Here is a 26,100-nt window from a genome sequence, read left to right as displayed (position 1 = left end):
CTGCTGCTGCCAGAGGGATGGAGTTAGGTTGGGGTCTGCCCCACAGCTCTCCATCCTGAGCCCCAGCAGCCTGTGTTTGGGAAAGTTCTAGCCCAGGAGACCCTCGCTGTCCTCCCCCCGGACAAGCGTCTTGCCTTGTACTCTCTCCTCCCAAATTTACCTCTTCTGAGCCCTGGGCCAGAGAGGCTAGCCTCTTATGTCTCCTTCTGACCTCTTGCCCAAGCCACCCAAGGAAGGACCATTGCCTCTCAGGCCTCTCCCAGTCAGATCCTGCCTAGTCTGCCTAGTGATTCACAGGATGGCAGAACCAGCAGAGCCATCAGGGGTTCTCTGGGGCCTCCCTACTCAGTGTAGGTCTGGACCAGGGGCATTGGCATCTCCTAGGAACTTGATAGTGATGCAGAATCTCAAGTCACATCTGAGACCTATGAGTCAGAATCTGCACCGTAACAAGATCCCCGGGGAATTTGGATGCACGGTGAGGTTTGAAAAGCATTTAGTCTACTCCATCACCGCCCCCAACAACCTGCTATTGACTATTTAGTGGACACTGAAGAGCCCTGAGAGCATCAGGGACATGTTCAGGACACATGGACAGTCAACACCTGAGCTGGGATGGATCCACAGCCTTGGTCAGGCTGGTTCCACGCCATTCGTACCCTCTTTACCCCCCACTGCCTCTCCAAAGCAGACACCCACATACCTGCAGCCCAGGGCTGGGGAGATGGAAGCACGAAGTGGGGACACCCAGTGAGGGGCAGGGGTTTAGAGAGTCCCTCCACAGGAGCCCTCTCTGTCACATCTCCTTCACCCCCCACAATTCCCCAGGGCTCCAGGTGTGCTCTTACCGTGCCAAGCTGTGGCCACCAACAGGATCAGCAGAGTCCCTGGGCCCATGGCCTCAGGGGGAAGGCGGCAGACCAATGCAGGGCTTGGGGGTGGGCAGGGAGCTAGATTCCTGGACACTAGCTCTGCAGGGACCAGGACAACTGGACATGAGTTCCTCTCCACTGCACTGGCTGTTTGTCTTGTTTTCCTCTTCCTCCTTCTTCTTGGGCTGATCCCCCTCTTCCCCTTTTAGCTAGGCAAGGCAACCACAGAGTTTGGAAATCTTTGTTTAAAAAGAAAAAAAAAAAAACCAAAAAAAAAACAGAGCCATGACCCCCAGGGGGAGGGGTTAGAGTCTGGGGCAGGACTGGCTAAATTTGAGGCCCTTCTGAAGCCACCTCCGAGGGTCCCTGGGAGAAGAAACATGCCCAGTGTCAGACAGGCAGTCAATTGCACAAATGGGGGTCTCCAGAGTGACCAGGTGGCTCTTGCTAAGCTGAAAGAGAAGTTAGGTTGGTCTGGACAAGCCTGATAATAAATAGCATCAAGAAGCTTCCATTTACAGGACACTTACTAGCCAAGCCCTTTACATTCCACTGTCTCCTTTGGTTCCCACAAAAATTTTATAGAGTAGGTACTGTTATCATTCCCATTTCGCAGATGGGAAACTGAGGTTCATGGAGATCCAACACTGTAAACTTGCGCAAGGTCACATAGCTACCAAATGGTAGAGGTGGAATTTGAATCCAGGCGGCCTGGCTGAAGAACATTTTTTGTGGATTAATTAAGTTTATTTTTTACAAAGAGCCTAATTGTGCTGCTGTATTTCTTAAGAAGATTAGGTTCTCTGCCCCCTCCTTTCCTGGAGGCAATTGTGTTTACCCCTTTTAGTTGATTCTCTTAGTATTTTCCTTCTTATTTTGATTCACATGGTTATAAAGTTACTTCTTGAAACTAAAAAACAAAACAAAACAAACAAAAAAACCCATATAACACTGATCCAGGAAGATGATCATTCTTTCCATCTACTTAGATATATAAATATTGTAAATACATTTGTGTTTTAGCAAAGTGTTTTGAACCTTTAGTAATCATGAATACCAACCAAAACTGAGTCAGGATGAAATTGAAACTCTGAGCAGACCTCTAACTTGCAAAGAGATGGAATCAATCATCAGAAACCTCCCAAGAAAGAAAAGCCCAGGACCAGATAGTTTCTCTGGTGAGTTGTACCAAACATTTAAGGAATTAACCCCAATCCTGCTCAAACTCATTCAGAAAATAGAAGATGACGGAACACCTCTCAGTTCATTCTATGAGGCCAGCATTACCTTGATACCAACAACAGACAAGGACATCACAAGAAAACTAGAGACCAGTATCCCTTAAGAACATAGATGCAAACGTACTCAGCAAAATACTAGCAAACCAAACCTTACAGCATAGATTATTAATGTGATCATATTATGTTAGATCATGCATAGATTATTAACCAAATCATATTAACATGATTAGGCACCATAACCAAGTGGGATTTATCCCAGAAATGCAAAGATGTTTCAACACATGAAAATCAATCTAATATACCACATCAACTGATGCAGAAAAAAGCCTTTGACAAAACCTAACATGCTTTCATGATAAAACACCCAAAAGAATTAAAACAAGCATCCTCAACATGATTAAGGGCACATATTAAAGATTCACAGCTAACTCAATGATAAAAGACTGAAAGCTCCTCTCCCCCACTCCCCACCCTCACCACCTTAGACCAAGAACAAGGCAAGGACACCGGCTCTCACCACTTCTATTCAACACTGTACTGGAGGTTCTAGTCAGAGCAATCATGAAATAAAAGGCATCCAAATTAAAAGGAAGAAGTAAAACTATCTGTATTCACAGATGACATAATCCTATATACAGAAAAATCCTAAAGATCTACAAACACCCCCAAAATCTATTAGAGCTAAGAAATGTATTCAGTAAAGTTACAGGATACAAGATCAACACACAAAACTCACGTGTATTTCTATATGCCAGCAGTGAACAACCCAAAAAGGAAATTTAAAAAATAATTTTATTTGCGATAGCATCAAAATGGATAAAATACTTGAGAACCAATTTAATCAAAGAGATGCAAGACATAAACACTGAAAACCACAACACGCTGCTGAAAGAAATTAAGAAGACTAAATAAATGGAAAGACATTTGGATTCATAGATTGGAAGATTTAATGTTGTTAAGATGACAATACTCAGGCTTCCCTGGTGGTGCAGTGGTTGAGACTCCACCTGCCGATGCAGGGGACACGGGTTCGTGCCCCAGTCCGGGAAGATCCCACATGCCGCGGAGCGGCTGGGCCCGTGAGCCATGGCCGCTGAGCCTGCGCGTCCGGAGCCTGTGCTCCGCAGCGGGAGGGGCCACAACAGTGAGAGGCCCGTGTACAGCAAAAAAAAAAAAAAAAAAAAGATGACAATACTCCCCAAAGTGAGCTACAGATTCAGTCCCTATCAAAATCCCAATGGCCTTTATTACAGAAATGGAAAAGCTTTAAGAGATGCCAAACAGCCAAATCAATCTTAGGAAAAAAAAAAAAAAAAAAAACTGGAGTCCCTACCTCCCAATTCACAACTTACTACAAAGCTAAAGAAATGAAAGCAGTGTGGTATTGGACTAAGAATAGATAGAGATCAATAGAATAAACTTGAGTGTTCAGAAATAAACCTTCACATCTATGGTCAATTGTTTTTCAACAAGAATGCCAAGATCATTCAACGGGGAAAAACATTCTTTTCAACAAATGGTGTTAAGAGAACTGCGTATCCACATATAAAAGAATGAAGTCGGACCCTTACTTCATACCATATACAAAAATTAACTCAAAATGGATCAAAGACCTAAATACAAAGGCTAAAAGTATAAAACTCTTACAAGAAAGCACGGGGGTAAATATTCATAACCTGGGCTTGAAAATGGTTTCATAGCTTTGTCACCAAACCCACAAGCAACCAAAGGAAAAAAAAAGATAAATTGAACTTCATCAAAATTAAAGATTTTGGTGGCTGGGAGCTTAGGCTTTATCCTATAAGCCCAGAGTTCTTCATGGGAGCCTGCAGAGGTGGGTACCTCCAAGTACAATCCAGGAACTCCAACCTCAGAATCACAGGGGTACCTGTTGAAATGCAGATTCCAGGGCCATCCCAGGCCTGGGGTGGGAACCTGCACAGGAAACTGGCTCTCTAGGAGATTCTGTTGCTTACTTATGGCTGAGACCACTGCCCTCGAAAGCACGTGCATGGCCTTGAGGAAAGCTGAGAATCTCTAAGATGTAGGTGAAGTTTCTGTCTGGTCTCAGGATAGGGTGCTTAGCTTCCATACAATTCTCACAAAGTCCCTGATCCGGGCTGGCAGGACCCCTCCCTGGTGGTGGGTGTTGAGGTGGAGAAGGGATGTGGCTACCCAGGGGTGTGGAGGTCACAGTGACCCCGAGGGGTGGCCTAGGCCACCTCAGCAAAACCTGTCTCCATCCCTGAGATCAGAGGAAGCTGTTTGCCCTGTTATTTCTGGACATTATTTCCATCTACTTAGATATATAAATTTTATAAATACATTTGTGTTTTAGCAAAGTGTTTTGAACCTTTAGTAATCATGAATACCAACCAAAACTGAGTCAGGATGAAATTGAAACTCTGAGCAGACCTCTAACTTGCAAAGAGATGGAATCAATCATCAGAAACCTCCCAAGAAAGAAAAGCCCAGGACCAGATAGTTTCTCTGGTGAGTTGTACCAAACATTTAAGGAATTAACCCCAATCCTGCTCAAACTCATTCAGAAAATAGAAGATGAGGGAACACCTCTCAATTCATTCTATGAGGCCAGTATTACCTTGATACCAACAACAGACAAGGACATCACAAGAAAAATACAGACCAATATCCCTTAAGAACATAGATGCAAACGTACTCAACAAAATACTAGCAAACCAAACCTTACAGCATATTAACATGATCATATACCATGACCAAGTGGTATTTATCCCAGAAATGCAAAGAAGTTCAACACATGAAAATCAATCTAATACACCACATCAACAGGACAAGAACAGAATCTCACGTGATTAACTCAATTGATGCAGAAAAAGCCTTTGACAAAATCTAACATGCTTTCATGATAAAACACCCCAAAGAGTAGGAATTAAAACAAACATCCTCAACATGATTAACGGCATATATAAAAAATTCACAGCTAACTCAATGATAAAAGACTGAAAGGTCCCTGCCTGCCCCGCCCCCCTCCCTGACCTTAGATCAGGAACAAGGCAAGGACAGCGGCTCTCAACACTTCTATTCAACATTGTACTGGAGGTTCTAGTCAGAGCAATCATGAAGAAAAAGAAATAAAAGGCATCCAAATTAAAAGCAAGAATTAAAACTATCTCTATTCACAGATGACAGAATCCTATATACAGAAAAATCCTAAAGAATCTACAAAACCCCTCAAAAAATCTATTAGAGCTAAAAAATGTATTCAGCAAAGTTACAGGATACAAGATCAACACACAGAACTCACGTGTATTTCTATATGCCAGCAGTGAACAACCCAAAAAAGAAATTTAAAAACTGATTTTATTTGAAATAAATAGCATCAAAATGAGTAAAATACTTGGGAACCAGTGTAACCAAAGAGATGCAAGACATAAATACTGAAAACCACAACACACTGCTGAAAGAAATTAAGATGACTAAATGAATGGGAAGATTTTTATTCATAGATTGGAAGATTTAATGTTGTTAAGATGACAACACTCCCCAAAGTGATCAATAGATTCAATATAGTCCCTTTCAAAATCCCAGTGGACTTAATTGCAGAAATGGAGAAGCTGATTCTCAAATTCACATGGAATTTCAAAAGATTCCAAGTAGCCAAATCAATCTTGGAAAAAAAACAAAGCTGGAGTCCCACTTCTGAATTTCACAACTTACTACAAAGCTAAAGAAATGAAAACAGTGTGTTATTGGACTAAGAATAGATACAGAGATTTATTCTTAGAATAAACTTGAGAGTTCAGAAATAAACCTTCACATCAACAGTCAATTGATTTTCAACAAGGGTGCCAAGACCTTTCAACAGCAAGAAGTCTTTTCAGCAAATGGTGTTAAGAGAACTGGATATCCACATACAAAGGAATGAAGTCGAACCCTTACTTCATACCATATACAAAAATTAACTCAAGGGCTTCCCTGGTGGCGCAGTGGTTGAGAGTCCGCCTGCCGATGCAGGGGACACGGGTTCGTGCCCCAGTCCGGGAAGATCCCACATGCCACGGAGCGGCTGGGCCCGTGAGCCATGGCCGCTGAGCCTGCGCGTCCAGAGCCTGAGCTCCACAACGGGAGAGACCGAGACCACAGCAGTGAGAGGCCCCGCATACAGCAAAAAAAAAAAACAACTCAAAATGGATCAAAGACCTAAATACAAAGGCTAAAAGTATAAAACTCTTAGAAGAATGCATGGGGGTAGATATTCATGACCTGGACTTGAAAATGGTTTCATAGCTATGTCACCAAAAGCACAAGCAACCAAAGAAAAAAATAAATTGTACTTCATCAAAATTAAACATTTTGGTGCAAAGAATACCAACAAGAGAATAAAAAGACAACATGGCAAAAAATATTTGCAAACCATATAGACAAGTGTTAAGTACCTAGAATATACCCATATATTCTAGAGTTATCTCCTATAATTCAACAAAGGCAACTCAATTTAAAAGTGAGCAAAAAAGTTGAATAGATATTTCTCTAAGGAAGATATACAAATGACCAACAAGAGCATGAAAAGATGCTCAATATCATTAGTCATTAGGGAAATGCAAATCAAAACTACAGTGTGAACTACCTACAAGGTTGGCCATAATTTTTTTAAGAAGTCAGAAAATAACAAGTGTTGGAAAGGATGTGGAAAAACTGCAACCCTTGTACAACTCGTGAGAGTTTAAAGTGGAGCAGCTGCTGTGGTAATCAACTTGATAGTTCTTCAAAAAGTTACACAGAATTACCATGTGACCCAGCAATTCCACTCCTAGGTGTAACTAGCAAGGGCTCAGTGCCAGACATGAATAGAAGCCAATACTATGACACTGGCTTCTGAGAAACAAAGCGTTTTATTGCATGGTCAACTGGTAAGGAGACAGGAGGCAAGGCTCTCAAACCTGTCTCCTTTCCAGGATTGGGGAAAATTTAAGGGGTTGGGGAAATTTCAAGCTTGGAAGGTGATTGGCTAGTCTTGAATCAGTCCATACAAGCTACATGTGCTGCTGGAAGCCAGATTTTCCGAAGGACTTAGCACTTTGTAAAGGACTCTGGTGGCAACCTTTCTATTCTTTGAGTTCCACAGACTAATTATTATTGGTTTCAGGGTTACCCTGTAGGTGTGGGTTCCCATCTCTGCCTGCAAAATAGCTCCTTAAATAGGTTTGATCAATAACCTATTTAAGGACACAAACCAGTTTAATTTGGTGCTGTTTCAATTCCCCCCCTTTTTTCTGGTACATTCCTCAGCTTTGAGGGAAATAGGGGGAGAGCTGATCTAGCTATTCTCTGCTGATTAGGAGCGTGGAGTTTTATAAGAGGAATGAAATTGAAATATTTGCAAGTCCCACCTTGAACTCTTAATTCTTGGGCAACCATCATGCGAGTGTGGGAGGCCTTTTTAAAAATACACGATAAGAATGTATAACCAGAAGAACTTCGCAGGCTCCATTGCACTTAGGTTGCAGTTGTCCTCAAGGTGTTGATTTTTCCAAGTCTTGAGGAGGACCCAATCTCCCGGCTTATGCAGAGCAGGGCAATGTCTGTGGGAAACATTCATCACCTAGAAGCGTTTTATGTATAGCAGATACAGTAACACGTAGAGACTGTACACAGTTTATAGTATCTAATTATTTTACAATATGATCATTTTCAAGATTAATAACACTTAGTCTTAAGGAAGGGTCTCCCATATAACATTTCATAGGGTTCAGCTGGACTGGGCTTCTAGGGCTACTCTTAGCCCTAGCAGGGCAACTGGTGAGACCTTTTCCCAAGTTAAGTTGGTTTCTTGACATTTTGGCGATTGTCTTTTTCTAGGTACGATTCATCTTTTCAGTCTTTCCCACAGACTGAGGTCTCCATGAAGCATGTAACTTCCATTCTGTTCTGAGGGGCCCAGACACTCTTGAGTTACCCTGGCTATGAAAGCTCCTCTGTGGTCACTTTGAATTGAAAGAGACAACCAAAATGAGGGAAAAATGCTTTTAGTAATGCCACTGTTTTCTTGGAAGCCTTCTCTGTCCAGCCTGGAAAAGCTTTGACCCATCCTGTGAAAGTGTCCACAAACACCAGCAAGTATATATTATGTCCCATGGCTCTTGGCATAACAGTATTTAACAGTCATCTCCTGGTTTTGTCCCTTGGGTTTGCATCCCATTTATTGCTGGGTGTGGCCCAGCTTACGGATTGTTTCTGGCACAGATCAGGCAATTTTATATTACCTTTTAGATAGTCCTTTGCATTTGTGGATCAACAGGCTTTTGTAACCAGTGATAGGCTGAGTCCCTCCCATAATGGGTTCCTTTCCATTAAATGCTCAGGTATAAGCACTAGTCTCTGTTCACTATCAATCCAGCCTTCTTTGGTTTTTTGGTACTGATCACCATCTAAGTCTCAAGGGTCAGCATGAAATCCCCATTCGTCTGCACTCTCTAGATCCATTTCCAAATACCAAGGCTTAAAAGGGATAGGTCCACACTCAGAAAGAGTGCTAGGGCCTTGGAATCTGGGCTTTTGGTTCGGGCCACCTGTTTTGTGACCTGATCAGCCAAATTACTTTTTTTAAAAAAATAAATTTATTTATTTTTGGCTGCCTTAGGTCTTCATTGGTGCGCGTGGGCTTTCTCTAGCTGCGGCGAGCGGGGGTTACTCTTTGTTGTGGTGCGCGGGCTTCTCATTGCAGTGGCTTCTCTTATTGCAGAGCATGGGCTCTAGGTGCCTGGGCTTCAGTAGTTGTGGCTGGCGGGCTCTAGAGTGCAGATACAAGCCGTGGCTCATGGGCTTAGTTGCTGTGCGGCATGTGGGATCTTCCCAGACCAGGGCTCGAACCTGTGTCCCCTGCCTTGGCAGGCGGATTCTTAACCATTGTGCCACCAGGAAAGCCCCCAATTCCTTTCCTTAGCTATGTAACTATCAGTCTTTCAGTGGCCTGGGCAATATACTTTGGCTACTTCTTCTGGCATTGTAACAGAATCTCATAAGGCCAGTATCTCCTCTGCATGTTTAATTTCTTTCCTTCCTGAAATAGTACACCTCTCTCTTTCCATATGGCCCCATGTGCCTGTATAACAGGGAAAGTATAGAAATGGTATAAATGGTTACCTTTTTCTTTGCTCCAAGGTGCAGGGCTCTCGTGAGGGCTTTGAGCTCTGCCTTGTGGGCAGGCATTCCTGGAGGAGGGCTTCTGCTTCTAGGACTTCCTGATGAGTTATTATTGCATGCCCAGCCTTTCAGAGTCCCTGGTCCCTGAAGCTGCTGCTGTCCATGAACATTTCCATATCCCAATTTTCTAAAGGCTGATCAGTCAAATCTGCTAGAATATACTTTGTTGATTATTTGTATGGGATGGAACTCCATATGGCATTCCACAGTCCAGCTTAATGGCTGTCATTTCCTTTGAGAACTTAACATAGGAATTGGCCATGAGACCAAAGTTAGGAATCCAAATAGGACAAAACCTAGCCATTCCTAAGAATCCCCGCCATTCCCTTCTGATGGTGGGTACAGTCACCCTATCTAATGGTCCAGTAGTAAATTTCTTTTTTTTAAATGGTTACCAAATATCCCTTTATTAAATTATTTTTCTTTGCAGTTCTTAACTAGCTGTGCATTCCACCACATCACTGCTGATGTCATCTATGATGTCGTGATGGTGGCAGCCATCAACATTGCAGCCCACAGACTGGGCAGTCCCCAGGATCTCTTTAATGGTTCCGGAGAGTTCTCTAGCTAAAGATTGATGATGCATCTATCAGGCAATGTTGACAATCAAAAGTGATGCTTCCACTGTGCTTAATGTTTTTCTGCTTTTTTCCGTCTCTTGGTGGTTCCTTTAGGGCTTTGATGATCAGGGCAGAGGCAGAAGGTACCACCTCAATCTGGGTCTGTCTGTTCTGAATGGTCAGTTTCACTGTACTCCTCAGACCCTTCCAATCACCAGTTGCCTTGGCGATGTCCTCACCAACCTTTTTTTGCAGATAGACCCAGGGGCAGATCTTGGGGGCCAGGGCAGACGTGGCAAAAACTTCCCCACTGATACACCTCGGGTATACAACTTTGGTATCATTGGGGTCCCACTTAGGCGGCAGGGTGGGAGCAGCTGGGGTCAGATGAACCTGGATTCGAGAGGACTGAATAAGTTGCACCTTGGTCCCCTCCAAGCCGAAAGTCTTCGTCTTTCTGGTAACTCAAATTCTAGGTATTTTACAGTTGGTTGAGAGATTTGCACTTTTCCCTTGGAGGCTTTATATCCCCGGTCTGCCAGCAACTTTAAAGTGAGGATTGTATTTTGGTCTGAGGCTCCCTTATTTTTATTAGTAATTAGTATATCACCGTAAGACTCCCTCATTTAATGGGACATCACTTAAGTCCATGGATAAGACTTCCCTGAAGATGGTGGAGGCATTCTTAAATCCTGTGGGAGTACCATCCAACAATACAGTTGTTATATATTATCTCTGGATTGTCCCATTCAAAGGCAAACAGTTCCTGGGACTTAGGACTTCAGAGTATAGTAAAAGGCATCTTTTAAGTCCAGAACTGTAAACCAGCAAAAGTCTCCAAATAAAGTTGTAAGCAAAGTGTAAGGATTTGATAGTACCAGATGTACATATCTACAACTTGGTTAGTGACTCTCAAATCCCGTACAACACAATAATTTCCAGTACCAGTTTTTTTGTATCTGACAAGGTCAGATTGTCACTTAAGAAAGGTGGTTATCAGATACTTTGTATCTTCCTTCACATGCCTCTTTAAAGGGTATTGCTTTACATTTGGAGCCTTGGCATCTAGGCAGAATTTTACCACTATTGGGTCAGCCCTCTTGGCACTTCCTGCCTCCTATCAGCCCAAACATCCACTCTTACCTTTTGTAGAATTTGTTCAGGACCTTCTAGTTGAGGCTTGTCTCCTGCACAGTTTGCAGGGCCTACACTTGATCTGGGAGTTCTCTAAGGCCTACTTTTTCTGGTGAGAAAGTCACTTAATTCTGTTTGTAGATCTCCTCCCAACAAGGGAATAGGGCATTCAGGTATATACAGAGAGCTGTGTTTTGTTTTGTTTTTTAATTTTTTAATTTTATTGTTTATACAGCAGGTTCTTATTAGTTGTCTATTTTACACATATTAGTGTGTATACATCAATCCCAATCTCCCAATTCATCCCCCCTTCACCCCTTGGTGTCCATACGTTTGTTCTCTACATCTGTGTCTCTATTTCTGCCCTGCAAACCAGTTCACCTGTACCATTTTTCTAGGTTCCACATATATGCGTTAATATGTGATATTTGTTTTTCTCTTTCTGACTTACTTCACTCTGTATGACAGTCTCTAGATCCATCCACGTCTCTGCAAATGACCCAATTTCGTTCCTTTTTATGGCTGAGTAATACTCCATTGTATATATGTACCACATCTTCTTTATCCATTCATCTGTTGATAGGCATTTAGGTTGCTTTCATGACCTGGCTATTGTAAATCGTGCTGCAATGAACATTGGGGTGCATGTGTCTTTTTGAATTATGGTTTTCTCTGGGTATATACCCAGTAGTGGGATTGCTGGGTCATATGGTAATTCTATTTTTAGATTTTTGAGGAACATCCATACTGTTCTCCATAATGGCTATATCAATTTACATTCCCACCAACAGTGCAGGAGGGTTCCTTTTTCTCCACACCTCCAGCATTTGTTGTTTGTAGATTTTCTGATGATGCCCATTCTACCTGGTGTGCAGTGATACCTCATTGTAGTTTTGATTTGCATTTCTCTAGTAATTAGTGATATTGAACAGCTTTTCATGTGCTTCTTGGCCATCTGTATGTCTTCTTTGGAGAAATATCTCTTTAGGGCTTCTGCCCATTTTTTTGATTGGGTTGTTTTTTTAATATTGAGCTGCATGAGCTGTTTGTATATTTTGGAGATTAATCCTTTGTCCGTTGATTCATTTGCAAATATTTTCTCCCATTCTGAGGCCTGTCTTTTTGTCTTGTTTGCAGTTTCCTTTGCTTTGCAAAAGCTTTTAAGTTTCATTAGGTCCCATTTGTGTATTTTTGTTTTTATTTCCATTACTCTAAGAGGTGGATCAAAAAAGATCTTGCTCTGATTTATGTCAAAGAGTGTTCTTTCTATGTTTTCCTCTAAGAGTTTTATGGTGTCCAGTCTTACACTTAGGTCTTTAATCCATTTTGAGTTTATTTTTGTGTATGATGTTAGGGAGTGTTCTAATTTCCTTCTTTTACTTGTAGCTCTCTAGTTTTCCCAGCACCACTTATTGAAAAGACTGTCCTTTCTCCATTGTATTTCCTTGCCTCCTTTGTCATAGATTAGTAGTTGACCATAAGTGCGTGGGTTTATCTCTGGGTTTTCTATCCTGTTCCATTGATCTATATTTCTGTTTTTGTGCCAGTACAATATTTTCTTGATTACTGTAGCTTTGTAGTATAGTCTGAAGTCAGGAAGTCTGATTCCTCCAGCTCCCCATTTTTCCCTAAAGACTGCATTGGCTATGTGGGGTCTTTTGTGTCTGCATACAAATTTTAAGATTTTTTGTTCTAGTTCTGTAGAAAATGCCTCTGGTAATTTCATAGGGATTTCATTGAATCTGTAGATTGCTTTAGGTAGTACAGTCATTTTCACAATATTGATTCTTCCAATCCAAGAACATGGTATATCTCTCCATCTGTTTGTGTCTTCTTTGATTTCTTTCATCAGTGTCTTATAGCTTTCTGAGTACAGCTCTTTTACCTCCTTAGGTAGGTTTATTTCTAGGTATTTTATTCTTTTTGTGGCAATAGTGAATGGGATTGTTTCCTTAATTTCTCTTTCTGATCTTTTGTTGTTAGTGTATAGGAATGAAAGAGATTTCTGTGCATTAATTTTGTATCCTGCAACTTTACCAAATTCACTGATTACCTCTAGTAGTTTTCTCGTGGCATCATTAGGATTCTCTATGTATAGTATCATGTCATCTGCAAACAGTGACAGTTTTACTTCTTCTTTTCCAGTTTGGATTCCTTTTATTTCTTTTCCTTCTCTGATTGCCGTGGCTAGGATTTCCAAAACTATGCTGAATAATAGTGGTGAGACTGGACATCTTTGTCTTGTTCCTGATCTTAGAGGAAATACTTTGTTCTTCACCATTGAGAATGATATTTGCTGTGGGTTTGTCATATATGGCCTTTATTATGTAGAGGTAGGTTCCCTCTATGCCCACTTTCTGAAGAGTTTTTATCATAAATGGGTGTTGAATTTGTCAAAAGCTTTTTCTGCATCTATTGAGATGATCATATGGTTTTTATTCTTCAGTTTGTTAATATGGTGTATCACATTGATTGATTTGCTTATATTGAAGAATCCTTGAATCTCTGGGATAAACCCCACTTGATCATGGTGTATGATCCTTTTAATGTGTTGTTGGATTCTGTTTGCTAGTATTTTGTTGAGGATTTTTGCATCTATATTCATCAGTAATATTGGTCTGTAATTTTCTTTTTTTGTAGTATCTTTGTCTGGTTTTGGTATCAGGGTGATGGTGGCCTCATAGAATGAGTTTGGGAGTGTTCCTCCCTCTGCAATTTTTTGGAAGTTTGAGAAGGATGAGTGTTAGCTCTTCTCTAAATGTTTGATAGAATTCACCTGTGAAGCCATCTGGTCCTGGACTTTTGTTTGCTGGAAGATTTTAAATCACAGTTTCCATTTCATTTCTTGTGATTGGTCTGCTCATATTTTCTGTTTCTTCCAGGTTCAGTCTTGGAAGGTTATACCTTTGTAAGAATTTGTCCATATGTTCCAGGTTGTCCATTTTATTGGCATAGAGTTGCTTGTAGTAGTCTCTTAGGATGCTTGGTATTTCTGCAGTGTCCATTTTAACTTCTCCTTTTTCATTTCTAATTTTACTGATTTGAGTCCTCTCCCTGTTTTTCTTCATGAGTCTGGCTAAAGGCCTATCAATTTTGTTTATCTTCTCAAAGAACCAGCTTTTAGTTTTATTGATCTTTGTTATTGTTTTCTTTTTTTCTATTTCATTTATTTCTGCTCTGATCTTTATGATTTCTTTCCTCCTACTAACTTTGGTTTTGTTTGTACTTTCTGTAGTTCCTTTAGGTGTAAGGTTAGATTGTTAATTTGAGATTTTTGTTTCTTGAGGTAGGATTGTATTGCTATAAACTTCCCTCTTAGAACAGCTTTTGTTTCATCCCATAGGTTTTGGATCATCATGTTTTCATTGCAATTTGTCTCTAGGTATTTTTTGATTTCCTCTTTGATTTCTCCAGTGATCTCTTGGTTATTTAGTAACGTCTTGTTTAGTCTCCATGTGTCGGTGTTTCTTATGTTTTTCTCCCTGTAATTGATTTCTAATCTCATAGCATTGTGGTCAGAAAAGATACTTGATATGATTTCAATTTTCTTAAATTTACCAAGGCTTGATTTGTGACCCAAGATGCCATCTATCCTGGAGAATGCTCCATGTGCACTTGAGAAGAAAGTGTAATCTGCTGTTTTTGGATGGAATGACCTATAAATATCAATCAAATCTATCTGGTCTATTGTGTCATTTAAACTTGTGTTTCCTTATTAATTTTCTATCTGGATGATATCTGTCCATTGGTGTAAGTGAGGTGTTAAAGTCCCCCACTATTATTGTGTTACTGTCGATTTCCTCTTTTAAAGCTATTAGCAGTTGCCTTATGTACTTAGGTGCTCCTAAGTTGGGTGCATATATATCTATAATTGTTATATCTTCTTCTTGGATTGATCCCTTGATCATTATGTAGTATCCTTCCTGTCTCTTGTAATATTCTTTATTTTAAGGTCTATTTTATCTGATATGAGTATTGCTATTCCAGCTTTCTTTTGATTTCCATTTGCATGGAATATCTTTTCCCATCCCCTCACTTTCAGTCTGAATATGTCCCTAGGTCTGAAGTGAGTCTTTTGTAGACAGCATATATATTGGTCTTGGTTTTGTATCCATTCAGTGAGCCTGTGTCTTTTGGTTGGAGCATTTAATCCATTCACATTTAAGGTAATTATTAATATGTATGTTCCTATTACCATTTTCTTAATTGTTATGGGTTTGTTTTTGTAGGTCCTTTTCTTCTCTTGTGTTTCCCACTTAGAGAAATTCCTTTAGCATTTGTTGTAGAGCTGGTTTGGTGGTGCTGAATTCTCTTAGCTTTTGCTTGTCTGTAAAGCTTTTGATTTCTCCACCAAATCTGAATGAGATCCTTGCTGGGTAGAGCAATCTTGGTTGTAGGTTCTTCCCTTTCATCACTTGAAATATATCATGCCACTCCCTTCTGGCTTGCAGAGTTTCTGCTGAGAAATCAGCTGTTAACCTTATAGGAGTTCCCTTGTATGTTATTTGTCGTTTTTCCCTTGTTGCTTTCAATAATTTTTCTTTGTCTTTAATTTTCGTCAGTTTGATTACTATGTGTCTCAGCATGTTTCTCCTTGGGTTTATCCTGCCTGGGACTCTCTGTGCTTCCTGGACTTGGGTGGCCATTTTCTTTCCCATATTAGGGAAGTTTTGGACTATAATCTCTTCAAATATTTTCTCGGGTCCTTTCTCTCTCTTCTCTTTCTGGGACCCTTATAATGTGAATGTTGTTGTGTTTAATGTTTTCCCAGAGGTCTCTCAGACTGTCTTCAACTCTTTTCATTCTTCTCTCTTTTATCTGTTCCATAGCTCTGAATTTCACCATTCTGTCTTCCAGGTCACTTATCTGTTCTTCTGCCTCAGTTATTCTGCTATTGATTCCTTCCAGTGTACTTTTCATTTCAGTTATTGTATTGTTCATCTCTGCTTGTTCTTTAATTCTTCTAGGTGTTTGTTCGTTAATTCTTCTAGGTCTTTGTAAACATTGCTTGCTTCTTCCCTATCATTGCCTCCATTCTTTTTCTGAGGTCCTGGATCATCTTCACTATCATTACTCTGAATTCTTTTTCTGGAAGGTTGCCTATCTCCACTTCATTTAGTTGTTTTTCTGGCATTTTATCTTGTTCCTTCATCTGGTACATACTCCTCTGAATTTTCATTTTGTCTGTCTTCCTGTAAATGTGGTTTTCGTTCCACAGGCTGCAGAACTGTAATTCTTCTTGCTTCTGCTGTCTGCCCTCTGGTGCGAGCTGCGCATTAAATGTTTTTTTCCCCCAATTATATAACTCAGAGGTAGAAACGGAGTACGGCGCACATGTAAATCCCCTTGGTTGATCCTGGTCCTCTACACCTGTGGAAACTTAACTAAATGGATATTGCCTTCCCTGAGGGAGAGCAGCCCCTGGGCTGAATTGAGTACAGGGAAGAGCGGGGTGGAGGGGGTACCCAAGGAGGAGAGAGATATAACAAATAAAAATCATTTGGCTCTGACACAGGCAAAGAGGTTTTACTGAGGATCCTCCACTGAACCATAATTTTACATCTTCTCCACAAATTCTTACTTTGCAAAATAACTTAAAAAAACAGTGGAGGTCAGACGTACCTGCTTACTCTTGATCTGAGGAAAGTTGATAACCACAGTGCAAGGTGGAGAGCTGACAGTAGCACAGCCAGGAGTCCTTCCTCAAAGAAAAACAAGCACTTAGTGAAGCTGGGCTCTGCAGTTGGCTGACTGGGTTTCCTCTACTGTAGTGTGCAAGATACTTTACTGCTTGGCCAGCAAAACCCCAGAAGGGGCTGGAACAACTACCTTCACCAAACGCCTGCCGCTTCTTCCCAGCCTTTATGGTTGGGGCCGCACACGAAGAAGCAGTCTTATCAGAGACTTGAGGTCTGCGTGATGCTGCAATGCTGGCTGCACCTGGAAAACCTGGGCGTTCACGGGAGATGAAGGAAAGCACCAGGACTTGCCAATCTGTGGCTCCGAGCACCCTTTGCTCCTTTGTAGGCAGCACTCGGGCACACGGGCCACTTGCCCTGCCAATTACTCTCCAACTTAGTGCCTGTTCTGAGGGGTTATCTTGCCCCCCTGAAAATGGATGTTTGGGGAGAGAGAGCACGAAAACAAGCAACCCCTAAGTCCAAGTCTTAGTCAATTTCCCAGGTTTCAAACCCAAGAGCTGAGAACAGTCTATGGACTGCAAATCTCTAGAAAATGGCCTTGCCTAAGTCACCCATAAAAGCCCGTGCACCACAAGGAAGAGTAGTCCCACTCGCTGCAACTAGAGAAGAGCCCGCCTGCAGCAACCAAGACCAAATGCAGCCAAAAAAAAAAAAAAAAAAAAAAAAACCATTCATTTACAAAGAAAAAAAAAGAATTCCCTGTAGAAGCCACAAAGAAGAATGGAGAGTCTCAAAGATGACCAGCTTGGATTTGAAGTTTCCCTTAGGGACCACTGAAAAGGTTTCCATTAAATATGCTTGCCAAGCACTGTACCCTAAACGTCATGCGTGCTGCCTGTCTGCCAAGAAATCTGTCCTGGCAGTTGCGAGACTGTAGCCACGGTGGTCAGAGGCTCCTAAGAGTTTCTCCCCGAGTGCTGAGGGCAGGCGTGCCTGTTGCAGAGGGGCCTGGGAGAGCCCAGGCTCTGTCTCACGCACCACCTGGATAAACTTACCTCATGGGGAGGCAGGTGGAGGAAATGACAGGATTCCCTTGAAGAAACCAAAGTGAGGAGGCTGTCTGAGACTCAGAGTTGAATTGGAGAGAGGAATTCAGGAGTATACAGGTTGAAATACCCAAGCCCTGACTTCCTTTGTGGGCATGTTGGAGTTTCATCTTCCAGGTACATGATCGAAACATTTTACCTCCCCAACAGAAATCAAAGACAAGCTCAGCTCAGCGCCTGGGAAATTTCCAGGTAGAATACATTCCGTCCAAGACCTCCATAGAGCATGTGGCCTTTAGCATCACCACCAATGCTTGTTATTCCGGCAAACTTTCATACACACACATACACACACACACACACACCCATACTGAAAGGCATTTCAATGCTAACTCCCTCCTAGTTTGGCTCATGCAAAAGAGGGTTAAAACTCTCACTAAGGAAAACCCAAAATGTCCAATTGTATGAAATTCCTTTAACCCAGACACGGGTTACGTTCTTCTGGGGTCGAGATTTTCCTGCTTCATGCTCCTTCATTTCTCCTTTACCCTCTCACCCCAACAAAATAATCTGGGCTGGTTTAAGAATACACACCTTTATCAATACTGCCAGGTAAATATATTAGGCACACGTGAAAACTCCAGACAGCTCTGTAAGGCAAGCTCTCTAGTCAGGGAGCAATGGCTTTACCCACTGGGGCAGAGGACCCCCCCCATTAATCCAGGTTCAAGAAAGTGTTCCTATAGTCATCTAGGAACCAACCCCTATTAGCCAATGCTAACAAAGGGAACAGTCAGACATAGGCAAACAAAAAGGCTTGGGGCTCTAACCCAGGGACTGGGATTCTAACCTGTTCCATTCTTTGGTACCTCAGTGGCTGCAAGCTTTTATATTGTGACTCTTAAGGTGGGACTCTAATCCACAATCCTGATGAGATTATTCAACAATATAGGCACAGGTGCATTTTAACAAGGTTACTCACCCCCAAACACATCTGATTTAGGAGCTCTTTCTTCCCAACAAAGTGAAAGAAGCACTGAGGGGCCTGGAGGGCCACCGTAGAGAAGCAGGAACTGGACAGCTGACCCTCTAGATGAATTTGGTCTAGGCGGCCACTCAGGGTCTGTGGTGAGGGCCCACACTCCGCCAGGGGCTACAGTGCCTCAGGCAGGCTGTCACAAGACTGAGTCCTTTCATGGAGTCCAAAATTGTTACTGAGCAAGGGCTTGCTACCCAACGTGCATAAAAGCCAAGATTATGAGACTGGCCTTTGAGAAAAGGAAGAGCTTTATTATGAGGTTGACTGCCAAGGAGACAGACTTGAGGGCCCTGCCTTGGTTGACCCCATGGACGAGGAGGAACGTTGGATACAGAGGGATGACGATAAGCAATAGGTGGATGATCACCCACAGTGTTCAAGGGTCAGCTCTGCACCAGGTAAAGGAGATTGTCATACTGGATACAAAAGCAAAACCGAATATTTGCTTTCTACAAGAAACTCACTTTAGAATGTAAACTGGTGCAGCCACTGTGGAGAACAGTATGGAGGTTCCCTGAAAAACTAAAAATAGAGCTACCATATGATCCACAATCCCACTCCAGGGTATATAACTGGAAAGGACGAAAACTCTAATTTTGTCTTTATTTCTAATAATCAAAAAGATACATATTCCCCGATGTTCATAGCAGCACTATTCACAACAACCAAGTCATGGAAGCTATCTAAGTGTCCACCAACAGAGGAATGGATAAAGAAGATGTGGCATAGACTCCTGTTGTTTTCCAGAACCTGTCAGGATTCCCACTTTCCAACACTCTTGCATTCTGGCAGAGTTTGGAGTGAAGAGCAGAGAGAATTATTGGAACAAGCTTGATCTCTCTTGGATGCCAATGAACAATCTCACAGCCTTCTCCTTTGGGCTCTGACCTAAGACTCTCCCAGCCTGTTTGCAAGAGGTTAAACGCCTCTCAACATCCAACATGTCCCTGACCCATCTGAAATGTGCAACACCTGGAGAACTTAACTTTCTAAAAACACACTAGCCTGGAAGGAAGAGCTCAGCCTCTTCTTTCAGGGAGGGACGTTTAGGTGACTATTCTTGAGAGAGCAGAACAGCAAGCTTTGTCCTCAGCATCTTAGCCCTGTGGGGCCCTGGGTTGCTTTAGTTCTTGCCTTTGCTGCTAGGACATGGGTCAGCTTGATCATACCAATATGGTAATTGAGAAGATGAGAACAGAAGTAAAGAAGCTGCTGCAGTTTTGCTGGTTGGTATTAGAGCTGATTGAACCCCAGGCCCCCTGTGTCCCACTTCTGCAGATCCCACTGTTAGCAGGAGATGATCAGAATATACAAGTCTCACCACTTAGACCCTCTGTGACTCAGACCCTTTCCTCTCTTCAGCCCCATCTCTCCCTGTGACCCCATGGTCCATACTCTAGTGATAATTTTCTTTTTGTCATTAAAGTATGATTGATTTACAGCATTGTGTTAGTTTCAGGTACACAGCAAAGTGATTTGTTTAAACACATATATTCTTTATTTTCAGTTCTTTTCTTATGATTAGTTTATTGTAAGATGTTGAATATAGCTCCCTGTGCTGTAACAGTAAATCCTTGTTGTATATTTATTTATCTTATTATTATTAGTTTCTGCTTTATAACAAAGTGAATCAGTTATACATATACATCTGTTCCCACATCCCTTCCCTCTTGCGTCTCCCTCCCTCCCACCCTCCCTACCCCACCCCTCCAGGCGGTCACAAAGCACCGAGCTGATCTCCCTGTGCTATGCGGCTGCTTCCCACTATCTATCTACCTTATGTTTGGTACTGTATATATGTCCATGCCTCTCTCTCACTTTGTCATACCCTTGTTGTTTATTTTATATATGGTAGTGTGCATCTGTTAATCTCATACTCCTAATTTATCCCTTCCCCCGCTTTGGTGACCATATATTTGTTCTCTATATCTGTGAGACTCTTTCTGTTTTGTAAATCAGTTCATTTGTGCTCTTTTTTGGATTCCACATGTAAATGATATCATGTAAAAAAAAAGATGTGATATATATATATATACATATATAAACACATATAATGGAATATCACTCAGCCATAAAAAAGAATGAACTTATGCCATTTGCAGCAACATACCTACAGATTATCATACTAAGTGAAGTAAGTCACACAGAGAAATATCATATATCACTTGTATGTGAAATCTAAAATAAAATTATACCACTGAACTTATTTACAAAAGAGGAACAGATTCACAGACATAAGAAACAAACTTATGCTTACCAAAGAGGAAGGGGGGGAATAAATTAGGAATAAATTAGGATTAACAGCTACACACTACTATACATAAAATATATAAACAAGAAGGACCTACTTTATACCACAGGGAACTACATTCAATATCTTGTAATAACTTATAATGGAAAGGAATCTAAATTATATATATATATATATATATGAATCACTTTGCTTTATACCTGAAACTAACACAACATTGTAAATCAACTATACTTCAATAATAATGAAAAAAACATTAAATATAAAGACATAGGTAGGATAAAAGTAAAAGGGTGGAAAAAGATATTCCAAGGAAACTGTCATCAGAAAAAGCAAAAAGAAAGCTAGAGTGTTGTATTAATATCAGACAAAGCAGACATCAGAACAAGGAATATTTCTAGGGATAGTGAGGAATATTACATAATGAAAAAGAAGTCAATTATCCAATAATACAACTATCCTAAATGTATATACACCTTAGAAGAGAGCTTCTAAATACGTGAAACAAAACTGAGAACTGAAAGAACAGATAGACAAATCTCTGTAGACACATCTCTCTCTGGAACAGATGGTACGAGTACAGAGAAAGTAAGAATATAAAGGACCTGAACAAAAGTACAACCAACTTGACCTAATTGATATTTAGGGAATACTCTACTTAACAACAAGAGAATACACATTCTTCCCAAGGACACATGGAACATTCACCAAGATGTCATATACTTATCTATATGAAAAATCATTAAAAATATTAAAAGAATAAAAAGTTTAAATATCTAAATCATACAAAGTATTTCTTCTACCATAACAGAATTAAACTTGAAATCATTAACAAGACAATAACTGGGAAATCCAAACATATGGAAACTGAACAACACTCTTATAAACAACCCATGAGTCAAAGAAGAAATCTCAAGGGAAATTAGAAAATGTTTTAATTGAATGAAAAAATAATCAATGATCTGATTTCTACCTTAAGAAACCAGAAAAGAACAAATTAAACCCATAGCAACTCTAAGGGAGGAAAGAGGATAACAGCAGAAATGAATGAAATCCAGAAAAGATCAGAGAATAATCAGTAAAGCCAAAAACCGTTTCATTGAAAAAAAATAATAAAATATTCAAGAAAGACAAAACAAAACAAGAAAGACACAAGTTACAAATGTCAGGAATCAAAGAGTGGACATCATCACCAACATCACCGTTTTAGTGTACAGACACTAAAAGGATAATAAAGGAATACTAGAAAATGCTCTAGGTACATCACTTCAACAAGTTAGGTAGAATGGACAAATTTCTGGGGAGACACAAGAAGATGCTTCTAGCATCACTGAGCTGGCCTGTTGGTCCTAAGGCGAGGATGAGAAACATGTGAGGCGGAGCTGCACCAGCTAAGGTACCTCTGCTAAACCCAGCCTCGAGCAGAATCCCCAGTCGCCCTGTAGATGCATGAGTGAACCCTACTGAGTCCAAAAACAACAGCTGCCCAAGGTGTAGATGAGAGAAAAATAAATGTCTTTTATTATTATTGTAGATTTGTGGGGTTTTATTGGTTTGAATGCTATAGAAGGAAAGCTAACTGGTAACGTACTGATCTGGGATAAATGCCAAGCCTGGGGAGGGTTGGATTTTGCCAGGCAGAGGCAGGGAAGAAAAAAGAAAGGGCATTTAGAAAGAAATGAACAGCAAACGCCATTAGCGGATCCGCTAGCTGGCCACTGGCAGGTACAGAACCCAGGCAGAGAGCAGTAGTGCCAGGAAGCCCTTCCCAGCAGCACGCTATAGTCCTGTTTGCCCCACAGTGCTTCCTGCAAGATAGTCATACATACAGAGGATCTATTCTCCTCCCGGATGGAAGGCCCCCCCACAAACCCTGCTCCCAACCACAGCCCCTTTCCCAGCAACAGACACTGGTACGAATCATGTATATGCTCTACCCTTCCTGACCTTTGTCCACACAGCTATATGCTCATCCATGGATCCATTCATCCATCCCCTCAGCCATACTGTGTGGTTTTATAAAACAATAGTAAATGCTATTTATTGCACTGTGGGGCTTCGGGTTTATCACTTAATCACACACCTTAGAAGTCTTTCCATGTCAATACATAGAGATCTACCACAGGTTTTAAATGGCTACATTGTATTCAGAAGATGAATGTACTGTAATTTTTTTCACCATTCCTCTACTGAATGGACATTTTACTTGATTTTTCTCCACTGTAAACAACGCTGCAGTGCACATCCGAGCACCTACATGATTGTGCATGTGTGCCATCATCTGAGTGGGATCCATTCTGGACTGCTGGGTTCAAGGGTGGGTCCAGTAAAATGTGAGGCACTGTTTAACTGCCCTCCTAAAACGATGTTTAGGGCTTCCCTGGTGGCGCCGTGGTTAAGAATCCACCTTAAAATCCGCCAGGGAGTACAGGTTTTAGTGTGGGTCCTCCCTTGAACCATAATTTTAAATCTCTTCCACAAATTCTTATTTTGCAAAATAACTTAGAAAAACCAGTGGAGGTCAGACGTACCTGCCTACTCTTGATCTCAGGAAAGTTGATAACCACAGTGCAAGGCAGAGAGCTGACGGTAGCACAGCCAGGAGTCCTTCCTCGAAGGAAAACAAGCACTTAGTGAAGCTGGGCTCGGCAGTTGGCTGACTGGGTTTCCTCCGCTGTAGTGCTCAAGATACTTTACTTCTTAGCCAGCAAAACCCCAGAAGAGGCTGAAACAACTACCTTCACCAAACGCCTGCTGCTTCTTCCCAGCCTTTGTGGTTGGGGCCGCACACCAAGCAGCAGTCTTATCAGAGACTCGAGGTCTGCGTGATGCTGCAATGCTGGCTGCACCTGGAAAACCTGGGCGTTCACTGGAGATGAAGGAAAGCACCAGGACTTGCCAATCTGTGGCTCCGAGCACCCTCTGTTCCTTTGTAGGCAGCACCTGGGCACACGGGCCGCTTGCCCCGCCAACTACTCTCCATCTTAGTGCCTGTTCTCAGGAGTTAGCTGGCCACCCCGAGAATGGTTGTTTGCGGAGAGAGAGCACGAAAACAAGGAACCCCTAAGTCAAAGTCTTAGTCAATATACCAGGTTTCAAACCCAAGAGCTAAGTCAAAGTCTTAGTCAATATACCAGGTTTCAATCCCAAGAGCAGAGAACGGTCTATGGACTGCAAATCTCTACAAAATGGCCTTCCTTCCCTCGCCCATAAAAAGCCTGCACACGGCGGCGTCACCAGGTATGTGGGTTCTTAGCTCCCCGACTAGGGATTGAACTGGCACTCCCTCCATTGCAAGGCAAATTCTTTGCCACTGGACCACCAGGGAAGTCCCAATTTGGCCAACTTTGTTAGCCCTCTGTTTCATCATGAGTTGTCTGTGGATATTTTATAGTATTTCATCCTACATTAGAAAATATATTTTTGACACAAAAAGAAAAAAAACCCACGCACCACAAGGAAGAGTAGCCCCGCTCGCCGCAGCTAGAGAAGAGCCCACGCGCAGCAATAAAGACACAATGCAGCCAAGAAAAAAAAAACCATTCACTTAAAAAGAAAAAAAGGAATTCCCTGGAGAAGCCACAAAGAAGAATGGAGAGTCTCAAAGATGACTGGCTTGGAGTTGAAGGTTCACACAAGGAGCAGTGAAAAGGTTTCCATTAAAAATGTTTGCCAAGCACTGCAGGCTAAACCTCCGACGTGCTGCCTGTCTGCCAAGAAATCTGTCCTGGCAGTTCCGAGACTGTAGCCCCGGTGGTCAGAGGCTCCTAAGACTTTTCCCCCGAGTGCTGAGGGCAGGCGTGCCTGTTGCAGAGGGGCCTGGGAGAGCCCAGGCTCTGTCTCACGCACCACCTGGATAAACTTACCTCATGGGGAGGAATGTGGAGGAAATGACAGGATCACCTTGAAGAAACCGAAGTGAGGAGGCTGAGACTCAGAGCTGAACTTGAGAGAGGAATTCAGGAGTATACAGGTTGAAATACCCAAGCCCTAACTTCCTTTGTGGGCATGGTGGGGTTTCATCTTCCAGGTACATGATCGACACATTTTACCTCCCCAGCAGAAATCAAAGACAAGCTCAGCTCAGCCCCTGGGATATTTCCAGGTAGAATACATTTCGCCCAAGAGCTCCATAGAGCATGTGGCCTTTAGCATCACCACCAATGCTTGTTCCTCTGGCAAACTTTTATACACACACACACAGACACACACACACACACACACTGAAAGGCATTTCAATGCTAACTCTATGCTAGTTTGGCTCATGAAAAAAGGGTTAAGACTCTCAGTGAGGAAAACCCAAAATGTCCCACTGTATGAAATTCCTTTAACCCAGACACGGGTTACGTTCTTCTGGGGTCGAGACTTACCTGCTTCATGCTCCCTCATTCTCCTTTACCCTCTCGCCCAAACAAGGTAATCTGGGCTTGTTTAAGAATATACACCTTTATCAATACCACCAGGTACTTATATTAGGCACAGGTGAAAACTCCAGACAGCTCTGTAAGGCAAGCTCTCTAGTCAGGGAGCAATGGCTTTTGCCTCCTGGGTCAGAGGACCGCCCCCCACACACACCATTAATCCAGGTTCAAGAAAGTTTTGCCATAGTGATTCAGGAACCAACCCCTATTAGCTAATCCTAACCAAGGAAACATTCAGACATAGGCAAACAAAAAGGCTTGGGGCTCTAAGTCAGGGATAGGGGTTCTAACCTGATTCATCCTTTGGTACCTCAGTGGCTGGAAACTTTTAGAATGTCTCTCTTAAGGTGGGACTCTAACCCACAATCCTGATGAGATTATTCAACAGTATAGGCACAGGTGAATTTTAACAAGGTTATTCACCCCCAAAGACATCTGATTTTCGAGCTGTTTCTTCTCTCAAAAGTGAAAGGAGCACTGAGGGGCCTGGAGGGCCACAGCGGGGAAGCAGGAACTCGACAGCTGACCCTCTAGATGAATTTGATCTAGGTGGCCACTCAGGGTCTGTGGTGAGGGCCCACACTCCACCAGAGGCTACCATGCCTTGGGCTGGCTGTCACAAGACTGAGTCCCTTCATGGAGTCCAAAATTCTTACTGAGCAAGGGCTCGCTACCCAACGTGCATAAAAGCCAATACTATGGGACTGGC

The 26,100-nt window shown here is 42.0% G+C and overlaps 1 protein-coding gene and 1 pseudogene across 2 annotated transcripts in view; both read right to left on the bottom strand.

Annotated features, from left to right (window-relative positions):
• Positions 1–897, bottom strand: part of CSF1R (colony stimulating factor 1 receptor) — a gene marked incomplete at its 5' end in the record, with an annotated part of 29,487 nt that extends 28,590 nt beyond the window's left edge. Inside the window, one exon of the mRNA XM_079702720.1 lies at positions 849–897. Coding sequence (XP_079558846.1) covers positions 849–897 — 49 coding nt within the window. The remainder of the gene's footprint in view (positions 1–848) is intronic.
• Positions 898–9,731: 8,834 nt separating this feature from the next.
• Positions 9,732–25,349, bottom strand: LOC307051203 (large ribosomal subunit protein uL11-like; annotated as a pseudogene). Its single transcript has 2 exons — positions 25,341–25,349; positions 9,732–10,251 (listed from the first exon to the last, which is right to left on the bottom strand). The product of its transcript is annotated as a large ribosomal subunit protein uL11-like (transcript).
• Positions 25,350–26,100: the final 751 nt, after the last annotated feature.

The sequence above is a fragment of the Hyperoodon ampullatus genome (assembly GCF_949752795.1).
Source record: "Hyperoodon ampullatus genome assembly, chromosome: 4".
In the NCBI taxonomy this organism is placed as follows: domain Eukaryota; kingdom Metazoa; phylum Chordata; class Mammalia; order Artiodactyla; family Ziphiidae; genus Hyperoodon; species Hyperoodon ampullatus.
Note: the sequence above shows the minus strand (reverse complement) of the source record. Positions and strands in the feature narration are given on the sequence as shown.